Genomic DNA, 12,163 nt, shown 5'->3' on the forward strand with positions numbered 1-12,163 from the left:
TGAAGGTTCGTATGTACCTATCGGTATCCTACTAAAGTCGAGTAAACTTCTTCTTCTCTCGTGTGGGTTGAGACAATATTTGACTGACCTCATCAACCCTGGTATCAGGGTTACTACTGAGCCGCCATAGGTCCTTGACATGCCTCATGTAACGACGACAAACCTGCATACTTAATTAAGCCGCAACCGACTGCCTAACGTGCCCTCCGACGCACAGATCATCTTACTTTTGGGCAATCCGGTAACCAGACTGCAATGTCCTAGTGATCTCGCCGCTCGGCTGCGATATGGGTGTCACTTTGACTACTTATGTATGTCGGTAATTAGGAAATAGTACTAATATTAAAATTAATATTAGTACCATTTCTGATTTACGACTTGGCCGGGAAGCTAAGCAGCTGAAAACGTTCCATGTTTTGTATGCCGAAATATCCTTTCAGTATTTGTATTCTAGATTGATATAGGTATTTACCTACTAACCTGGAAGCGGCGCGTGGTAAAGTTTCTCTGAAATAGTCAGTGCCTGTGTATTTGTGGTATAATTATTCTGTCATTTTCCTCTTATCATAACAACCACAGATATATTTTTGATTTGCTTAATGTAGTTTTTTCTAGAGTTATCTCTTATGCAAACCAACTGGCTTTTATGGGGTTTTAGCCAAGTTGCAAACGGTAAAGTACGTAAAACGACAGTGACAGTGATTTGAGAGATTGACATGTAACCTTATGTCAATCACATACATTTTTATCACTGACACTGTCGCTTTTCGGATACGTTGGAAAATTGGCTCATCTCTAAGCTTAGGTACTATAATAGGTATTAATGGTTGTTTTCCTTTTTAGTAATTTATTATCATACTTAATATTTTTTTATATTTTGTCATTTGCAGGTTCTACCGAAAAGCAAAGAGGGGGTGATCGGAAAGGAGCAAATTGTTCAAGAAAACTCTTAATGACTAACTGTAATAAGTAATAACTGAAAATGAAGGTTTTTCTAATAAAGGCAAGTGCCATACCGTATTAATATATTTTGTGATTATGCATGTAATAATTAATAAACGTTTTAAAATTAAAAGTTGGATTTTAATTACAAATAGAAATAACTCCCTGAAAACTAAAACCCATGCGGGTCAAACGGCTTTCGGCACAGCTAGTAAATAAATATTCATTTTTTTAATACAAATTAGAATAAACACTTAATTTAACACTGATTTCATTTATTTCAATATACATGGTGGTCCAAAAATTCACGTTCAAAATGAAAAAATTGATAGAGGGGCTCATTAGCTACCAGAAACACCCCCATGTATGTTCAGCGATTATTTACGGTTTAGGAGATATGACCCATTTTACACCTTTTTCTTAATTTTCTATCTTACTTCAGAAATCATCATTTTGTCGCTATCCCTTTCTTAATAATTCTATTTTTTTCTTTCTAATTTCTAATTATTTTGCTTCATAACTATGCCTAAGGATGTGTATCGCTAGGTGAAAAAATAAAAACAGTCGAATGAAAGATAAAAAGTCATTGGAAGTTGGAAGTTGTACAGGCAAGCTGAACATTTAGACATATATTTACCAAGTATGTTTAGGTTTGATGTTACTATGACGTCACGCATACAATTGTAATATTAGATCAGTGCAATAAACACTCGTCACGGAGACGGACACTTTTACTTAACCTAACATTCCACCCCGTGGCAACATAACCTAACAATTAACATTCCCTAACAACAACAATTCAATGTAAGGGTGACCTATATCTTTAGGCCCCCTATACATTTGGTCCTTCGAGTTTTATTTTGTGAACCTTGTGGCTTATAGTGCAACTAAGTGACGTGATTTCTGAGCTACGATAGCGAATCGGTGTGACTGGCCTCCCACAAGCGGGTCTCACCAGTCATATTGAGAAGGCGTATATATTGTAGTGAGAAGACGTCATCCACTGTACCCACTGAAGGTAACATAACAATAAATATAACAACTTTTTACATCAGAATATAACAACTTTTTACATCAGAATATAACAACATGGAGAGTTTACTGCAGCGACAAGAAATCATATCAGAAGCGATTGAAAAAATTCATGTCAACTTTAAAAAGGATTCTGGAAGTCGAAAAACACCTGAGTACATTGATAAGCGCTTGACAGCCCTTCAAGGGCTGTGGAAGGAGTTTGGTGAGAATCACATAAAGTTGCGGGCTTTTGAAGATCAAACAAGTGAGTATTACACATCTAATGCCTATCAAGGTGTCAAGAAGAAATACGAGATGGTACTCAATATGCTGCAGAACTATCAACCGTCAACATCCGAAGATAGAGGGATACCTTCCAAAACGGACGAGCTGATAAACCAACAAGGTACTAATTTTCGAGCCTTGTCGAGAGTGATTAAACAAGTAAACATTAAAGATATCACCGAACGATGGGAAATTGAAGACAAGCTACAAACACTTCATTTGCGTTGGAAGGTGATCGACGATCTCCACTGGCAAATAGATAATTTACTTATCGGCTCCGATCTCGATTACGAACAGGATTACACCAAACATGAAATGATTTACGAGTCAACCAAGCGAGAGCTAAATCTTAAACTTAATGCAACAAAACATCAACATTCGGCCGTCCCGCCGATCGAGATACCAATTTTCTCCGGGAATTACAGTCAGTGGCCGACATTTATGGATTTATACAGTGAAGCGATCCATAAGAACAACATGCTAACAAAGGGGCAGAAGATGCAGCATCTCAAATGCAAACTCAGAGGAGAGGCTGAACGCATTGTTCAACATCTGACAGTTTCGGCTGAAAATTACGACACCTGTTGGGAGTTACTCACACACAGGTATAACAATCGTCAAATGCTATTCACTAAACAGATCCAAGTTTTCATGAATCAGCCAGCCCTCCAACAACAGAGTGCCTTTGAGATAAAACGACTACATGATACTAGCTCGGAAACAATACACGCGATCCATAACTTAGGTATCGATACGACCACATGGGATCCGATTCTCGTTCACATCTTGACGAGTAAACTGGACACGGAAACCTATACTTCATACATGGAAACAAGAAAATCACCGAGAGATCTGCCCGATTTCGATGAATTTATAGGCTTTCTTGAAGATAAATTCACCGCATTAGAGCCGATTAACAAGAAAAGGCCTCCAAGTAATATGAAACCAAACAACACGGCTCTCAACTTGCCGATAAAGCAATCACCATCTGCTACACAAAATAATAATCCAACCTACAACGGCAATACATTCAAAAGGCGGTACGGGCCTAGATCATATCATGCAAGCATGGATAGGAACTGTCCATTATGTAAGATGAATCATATCTTAATTTATTGCGATTCATTCAAGCAGATGCCGTCGGAAACAAAAATGAGGACAATTACACAATTAAATATTTGCAAAAACTGCCTTTATTCACATAACGGACAACAGTGCAATTCTAACAAACGTTGCAGGGTGTGCAATAGTGCGCACCACACATATTTACACGACGTGCAACGTGAAGCCGGGAACATGCCGACACATAGACCGACTGTACCTACAAGCAATTTGATATCCAACAAGCCTATGACTTCGCAATCGCAACCAAAGGCGAATCACGTGGCAGGTAATTATAATGAAGTTTTACTTGCCACGGTACAACTCAAAATTCAATCGGCAGATGGAACATACATACAATTAAGATGTCTCCTAGATCAGGGTTCACAAGTCAACCTAATCACCGAGTCAGCGGCTCAACGCCTAGGGTTACAAAGACGAAAACATAACGCTACAGTCTCGGGTATTGGGACAGCTGCTAACACCAGCAATGGAACTGTTCACCTAGTCTGTGAATCATTGAACGGTGATTATACATTCACCACAGAAGCTCTGGTGATGGCAAAAATGCTAAACAATCTTCCCAACTACACGTTTCACAAACAACAGTGGCCACATCTACAAAGTATCAACCTAGCTGATCCAGATTACAATATCTCGCGACCTGTCGATATCCTGCTGGACGCTGGAGTGTATGCAGAAATAATTATGGATGGCATATTGAGAGGACCTGCACATGCGCCAATTGCGCAACAAACCAAAATGGGATGGATCCTGCTTGGACAGGTAAAAACATTTAACTGCCACGTGCTTCTAAATAACATCGAAGAAATTTCTCAATTTTGGGAAATGGAAGAAATTTCTGATAATAACTGCAACATGACCTCGGGAGAACAATATTGTGAAAGCCTGTACGTAAACACAACAAAACGTCTAGAAGATGGACGGTATGAGGTTAAACTCCCCATGAAACCTAACTTTGAACATGAGATTGGTATGTCAAAGCCACAGGTCGTGGCTCAATTTAAACAGTTGGAAAAGAAACTAGCTAAAGATGAAGTTTTCGCTGATAGCTACAAACATTTTATCCACGAGTACGTAGCGCTCGGTCACATGAAGAAGTGCATAGTGCCACGTGAGCCCAGTTGTTTCTTGCCTCATCACGGAGTCCTCAAACCCGACTCGACAACAACAAAACTACGGGTTGTCTTCAACGCCTCCGCTAAGACGAAGTCGGGGCACAGCTTAAATGAGCTAATGGAATGCGGCCCAAACTTGCAACAAGATATACAAGCTATGATTATGCGATGGCGCGCATTCCATTACGTATACACAGCCGATATCGAGAAGTTTTATAGGCAAATACAGATACAACAAGAGGACCAACATCTCCAAAAAATAGTATGGCGCGATTCATCAGCTGAACCACTAAGAGAATACATGCTGTGTACCGTAACATACGGCACTAAAGCAGCGCCTTATTTGGCAATGCGTACCATCAAGCAACTAGTTCACGATGATGGCAAACTGTACCCTCTCGCTGCAGAGGTACTAAATCATCAACTGTACGTCGACGATCTTTTAGGAGGAAGCAACAGTATCGCTGAAGCACAAGAGACCCAAAAACAGCTGATTGTGATGCTTAAGGGAGGAGGATTTAATCTCCGCAAGTGGGCCAGTAACTCCTCACACCTACTTCAAAATCTATCTGAAGATCTCCTAAATCAAAATATGAAAGATTTCAAACATGCCGAAACCAATAAAACACTGGGCATAACGTGGAACCCACACACGGATCAGTTTACATATCAACATACGGTACTCCCCGGCGAACATAACATCACTACAAAGCGAACTGTACTGTCAGACATATCACGGCTATATGACCCTCTGGGTTGGCTAGCGCCGGTGACAGTAAGAGCGAAGATCATATTTCAACGAGTTTGGTCCCTAACAGAAAACTGGGACGATCCCCTACCCGACGGAATAAGCGCTGAATGGCAACAATTCAAACAGGAATTACACCACGTTCACAACATAACAATAGACAGGTGGACGGGAAACACATGCCAACCCATCGAACTTCATGGATTCAGCGACGCCTCAGAGAAAGCTTATGGGTGTGTCGTCTATTGTAAATCCATCGATGAAAACGGCCGCAACATCATCAAGCTTGTAGCAGGAAAAACTAAACTTGCTCCGTTAAACAAACAAACATCTCTGCCTAGACTCGAACTCAGTGGCGCGATGTTGTTATCGCGCCTTATGAAAAAGATCATAGAGTCTATCAATGCACAGACAGTACACATGCATGGCTGGACAGACTCGATGGTCGTACTAGGATGGCTACAGGGCGAACCATCCCGTTGGAAAGCCTTTGTGAGCAACAGAGTACAAAAAATAACAGAAAACATGCCACCGTCATGCTGGAGATACGTCAAGTCTGAGGAGAACCCGGCAGACTCGGCTAGCCGAGGCTTGGCCCCTTCTCAGCTCCATACTCATCCCCTGTGGTGGGAAGGTCCGTCTTGGCTTAAGAACAATGACATTCCGAGCCAAGAGACTTATGAAACAAGTGAGGAAGAAAGGACAAAAGGGCACGTTTGCACGAATACAGCTCAAACAACATCGCCACTTATCGAGACACTTCTACAAAACAGTAGCTCTATGTCACGTGTAATACGAGTAGTTGCCTGGATAAAACGGTTCATAACAAATGCACGTGACGTCAACGATACCAAGCGATATTCGCATTTAAGTACATGCGAAATAGAGAACGCGTTGAGGGTCATACTCAAACATGTACAAAATAATGCGTTTGCCGATGACATTTTACATTTGCAAAAATATAAAAGGGTTAGATCAACAAGCAACATTTTGACTTTATACCCATTTCTCGACGACAATGGCTTGTTGCGAGTGGGTGGAAGGTTGGAGCAGGCAAACTTAGATCAATGGCAGAAGCATCCCATTATTTTGCCCAATAATAACAAATTAACGGAGCTACTGATTGACCAAGCCCACAAACTTACCTTACATGGAGGAGCCAGATTAACACTGTCATATCTGCGGAACAGATTCTGGATACCTGGTGGAATGAGAACTGTGAAAAAGCACCTTGTGAAGTGTGTGCGCTGTCATCGTTTTAAAACGTCAAACAATAACCAGCTGATGGCAGACTTACCCAAACCTCGCGTAACGCCTTCACGGCCCTTCACACATACGGGTGTTGATTTCACGGGGCAAGTGGAAGTTAAGGCTAACAAGGGCAGGGGAATTAAAACTACAAAAGCTTACATAGCCGTTTTCATTTGGTTGAGCACAAAGGCTATACACATAGAGCTGGTCTCTGACCTGAGCACTGCTGCCTTTCTCGCCGCTCTGAAACGCTTGTGCGCGCGCAGAGGTACCCCGCGCCACATGTACAGCGACAGCGGGACTAACTTTGTGGGCGCAGCAAAATCATTACTTAAGGAAAGGAGGGAGGCTTTACAATATTACATTAATAGTGAATTTCTTGGCTGCATCTCCGGTTGGGGCATCGACTGGCATTTTAATGCCCCATCATGGCCAACTGCAGGAGGCTTGTGGGAGGCAGCAGTCAAAAGTATGAAGCACCACCTTAAGCGCGTTCTGGGGGAGCAAAAATTAACCTTCGAGGAGTTGTCAACACTGCTGACTCAAATTGAAGGTTGTCTCAACTCGCGACCGCTGATTGCTATAACCGACAACATCGACGATTTGGACTGCCTCACTCCAGGACATTTTCTTGTTCACGGGCCGGTGCTTGACCCACCGCTGGCTACCGACGACTGCAATAGGAGCCTGACTGCTAGGTGACAATTAATCGAAAGGATGCACAGGGATTTTTGGAGAAGATGGTCTTCTGAATATCTTCAAACCCTACAGGCTCGCAGCAAATGGCAATGCACTACAAAAAACATCGAAGTTAACGACGTGGTTTTGATCAAGGAAGATAACCTCCCCCCTGCAAAATGGCTTCTCGGAAGAGTGACTGAGATCCACCCTGGGGCTGATGGGCGAGTACGGGTCGTAACATTAAAAACAAAGACAACATGTAACGTGAAACGACCTGTAACAAAACTGGCACGCTTACCTCTTGAACAAAACCAAAACAACTTATCAAATACGACTCAAGTGGACACAACAACACAGAACTCTCCCAAGCCGCTGAGACCCAGACCGATGAAGACTTCATTGAAAAGTCATTTCTGTGCACTATTCTTATTCGTTACTACATTCCTCACGTCATCGATGACGCAACAGGTGAATGTAACAAAACTTGATCCATCTAAAATGATTTATTTTGACAAGGTAGCCGACATGCAGATTGTACAGGACAAGTGGAACATGGTTGTGTACTACAACATGTCTTCGTACTGGCAAAGCTTAAAGAACATCGAGGCCTACGTCAATCACCTTAACAGCCTCTGCAAACAGGAAACTTCGTTCTTGACAATCGCGGCACAATTCCAACATGAGTTAAGTGAACTCAACCACTACAATGATATTCTGCATTCAGAACATGGAAAACGCACAAAACGAGGACTCATCAATGGAGTTGGATACCTTGCTAACTCGTTGTTTGGAGTACTTGACGACAGATTTGCAGAAAAATATGATAGAGATATAAAACTGCTACAAAATAACGAAAACCATTTATTGAGTCTTTATAAACAACAAACTTCAATTATAGAAGGCGAATACAATCTTTTAAAAGGAACGAACAGGTCATGAACAAGCAATTTGACATTATCAGTAAACACATACAAAACACAGAAAATCGAATCAAGGCCGATACGGAAAATTCGATGTACATCACTGCTACAGCGTTAGCTGCAAACATGGTCGTTTCCAACTTACGCCGAGTGCAACAAATGCTACTAGACTTGGTTACTGATGTGAGAAATGGACGAGTCGACACCCATCTGCTGAAGCCGAACGAGTTCCAGAACCAACTGAACATCATTGCAGGACAAGTCCCCAAGGGCATGTCATTACCATGTATCAATTCCTATGGTTGTATAAGGGAAATGTACAAGTTATCACGAGTCCACGTGAAACTAACAGAAAGCTTCTTGCTATTCGAAGTAAAGATACCACTTATATCTCACGAACAATATGAACTCACACGTATAATACCGCTGCGCAACGTCAAGGGAGAAACAATGGCCAATATTGTTCCATCATCAGATTACCTTGCAATCAACCTGAAAAGGGACATGTTGATGATGATAAAAACAGAAGACATCTCATCGTGTGTGCACTTGAATGAACATCAATTACTTTGCAATCTAAATGCACCTATTTATGACATAAAAACAACCGCCTCGATATGTGAGGCACAAATTATAAACAATAAGGCGGCTTCGAGTTGCCGCACGGCAGTATTAGATTGCAGAGACGAATGGATAAAATTACACCGCCCGGGCGCCTGGCTGTTTACTTGTTGCAAGGAATGCACAACACGCATTTTTTGCCCAGCTGGTATAACGTCACAGCTACTGCGGAATACTGGCATCATTGCCCTTCCGGAAGGATGTATGTTACGTGGAGAAAATCATATCATACATTCACATAACAAGTTTCAGAGTGAAGTAAGGATAAACAGCGAGGAGATGTATATACAGGAATCGGGAATAAACCACTTAATGAACGCCAACAGCAACGTTACCTTCTATCCAGAAACACATGATCATCAGTTGAAGACCCTACATGAGAAAATTGAACATGTAAAAAATCAACAGGAAACATTAAACCTTCAGACGGACACTGCCGATACGCATCATTATGTAATGTACAGTTTCATGACAATTTCATGTCTAGCCGTTTGTATTTGGATTGGTCTCAAAATTAAACAAAGGTGGCTCAGTTTGACACAAAACGACATAATGCGCAATGAACACCCACAACAGTCCACACCCACTGCACAACAAAGCAATGAAGATGTAAACCAAGTTGTAATAGACCAACCTAGCCGTGTATGGTACACGGCACGCCTAGTCGACGCGACCAGTAGCGACACCGTCAACATGGTCGACAAGGCAACATCACCGGCCGTACTACCGACTAACTGAAGAAAAATATATTATTATATTGTTTATACGTGTGGTTTAGATTAAGTTTACATTATAGTCTGGCTTATCTTGTATTGCTTTATTTGTTGTATTCTTTCTTGAGTGGCAGCATGTACAGGCAAGCTGAACATTTAGACATATATTTACCAAGTATGTTTAGGTTTGATGTTACTATGACGTCACGCATACAATTGTAATATTAGATCAGTGCAATAAACACTCGTCACGGAGACGGACACTTTTACTTAACCTAACATTCCACCCCGTGGCAACATAACCTAACAATTAACATTCCCTAACAACAACAATTCAATGTAAGGGTGACCTATATCTTTAGGCCCCCTATACAGAAGTCAAAGTGAGAATTCGTCTAAAATTGTCACAGTTGTTAAAACTTCGCCGAAGAATAATAAACACATGAGATTTTCATGAACCCTGAAAGTGTTTTTAAAAACTGCTCCATTTAATAGGCTTTTAGACACATCCAAAAAAGTACCCTTAATAGGGGCATAAAACTAAGTAATTAGCCCTCAAAGATTGCAAGATAGACAGATTTTAGAGATACCTACTTTCAGCGTCCATGCCAATCTCATGTGTTAATTATTCTTCGGCGAAGTTTTAACAACTGTGACAATTTTGGTCCAATTCTGACTTTGACTTCCAATAACTTTTTTTTGTCTTTGATTTGACTGTTTTTATTTTTTTACCTAGCGGTATATATCTTTAGACATAGTTATGAAGTCATCATCAATTTAAGAGCCACGCTCTTGTCGGTGTAGCATTTTCCATTCCAGTCTATCAAAGGCCAATTCCTTGACTTCCCTATAAGACACGACGTTAACCTTTTCTTTAATCTGTTCCATGTAAGCTCTTCTTGGTCTTCCCCTTCCTCTCTTTCCTTCTAGCTTTCCTTCTATGATGTTTTTAATGAATTCGTCGTGTCTTATTAGGTGTCCAATCATCTTGCCTCTTCTGTCCTCAATAATTCTCAGTATTTGTCTCTTTTCCCTTACTCTTACTAGCACTTCCTCATTTGTAACCCTTTCTGTCCAACTTATTCTTTCCATCCTCCTCCAACACCACATTTCAAAGGCCTCGAGTCTCTCTCTGTCCTTCTGTGTCAGTGTCCAAGTTTCACATCCATAGAGGGCTATACTCCATACGAAGGTTTTGACACATCTTTTTCTGATAGATTTGGCAATCCTAGCCTTGAATATGCACCCTTTGTTATGGAAAGCTTGTTTTGCCATTGCTATTCTGGTTTTAACGTCTAAAGTACATCTTGAGTCATTCGTTATTATGCTGCCTAGATACTTAAAGTTCTTTACATTTTCAATCGGGATATTATTTAACTTAATTATTTGGCTGTCTATTTTTGGAGTTTTGGAAATTGTTAGAATTTTGGTTTTACTTATATTAATTTTAAGGTCGTATTTTTCAAAAACTGTGTTCATGAGAGAGGAATTTGATAAAGCTTTAAACAGTTTAAAAAATAAAAAAGCGGCCGGAGACGACAAGTTGTTTATAGAATTGCTAAAATCTGCAAACCCCTTAGTTTTGAACGAAATTTACGAATTAATCAATCTAATGTATACAACTGGCAAAATACCAACAGACTTTCAAGTTAGTAAAACTTTGGCATTACCAAAAAAACCAAATACTTTGAAATGCGAAGAACACCGGACACTGAGCATAATATCACAGGCTTCAAAAATTTTACTTAAAATCATTCAAAACCGACTGAGACCTAAAGCTGAGGGATGTCTGGGAGATGACCAGTATGGGTTCAGGGAAAAGAAAGGTACAAGAGAAGCAATATTAGCTTTAAGACTGATAATTGACAGGAGATTGGATTTAAGCATGGATACCAGCGTGGCTTTTATAGACCTTGAAAAGGCTTTTGACAAGGTAAACTGGAGGAAAATGATGAGGGGGTTGAAGGAAGTAGGAATGGATTATAGAGACCGAAGGATAATATACGAACTATATAAACACCAGGAAACTGTCGTAGAAATAGGAGAAGTGAAGAGAAAAGCTAGAGTACGGCAAGGTGTAAGACAGGGCTGTTCCTTATCTCCACTAATATTTAACATTTTCATAGAGGGTGCCATGAAGGAAATAGCTAAAATCAGTAACGGAATAACAATAAATGGACAGAATATAATTAGTATCAGATTAGCAGACGATATTGCGGCACTGGCCAGTAATAAAGAAGACCTAGAAACCCTACTTAACACAATGAACACAGTTATGAAGTAAAATAAAATAATTATTAAGTAAGGGATAGCGACAAAATGATGATTACTGCAGTAAGCTAGAAAATCTAGAAAAAGGTACAAAATAGGTCATATCTCCTAAACTATAAATAATGGCTGAACATACATGGGGGTGTTTCTAGTAGCTAATGAGCCACTCTATCTAATTTTTCATTTTGAACTTGAAGTTCTGGGCCACCCTGTATAATGTATGAGCATACATACTTCTACATTCTAGACTAACCCCTGCAACAAACAAGTATTTAAAGATACATACAATTATTTTGAGATATTTCCTTATTAAAAAAGCAATTTCTATAGTTACACTATCAAAGATCATTTACTTTCACGTGGAACAAATAGGTTTCTCAACTTACGCAAAACATTTTGTTAAAATTTTTCGTGTAAAAACGAAGTAACTAATACTTACAACATCCGAGTAAGGCGAAATCAGAAGGTGAACAACGT

The 12,163-nt window shown here is 40.2% G+C and overlaps 1 protein-coding gene across 1 annotated transcript; it reads left to right on the forward strand.

The window, feature by feature from the left end:
- The first annotated feature begins 6,513 nt into the window (after positions 1-6,513).
- On the forward strand, positions 6,514-7,182 carry LOC126380876 (uncharacterized). Its single transcript, XM_050030458.1, has one exon. It carries the CDS (start codon positions 6,514-6,516, stop codon positions 7,180-7,182), a length of 669 nt encoding a protein of 222 aa, XP_049886415.1.
- The last annotated feature ends 4,981 nt before the right edge of the window (positions 7,183-12,163 follow it).

This window comes from Pectinophora gossypiella, unplaced genomic scaffold (assembly GCF_024362695.1).
Source record: "Pectinophora gossypiella unplaced genomic scaffold, ilPecGoss1.1 Pgos_30, whole genome shotgun sequence".
In the NCBI taxonomy this organism is placed as follows: Eukaryota; Metazoa; Arthropoda; class Insecta; order Lepidoptera; family Gelechiidae; genus Pectinophora; species Pectinophora gossypiella.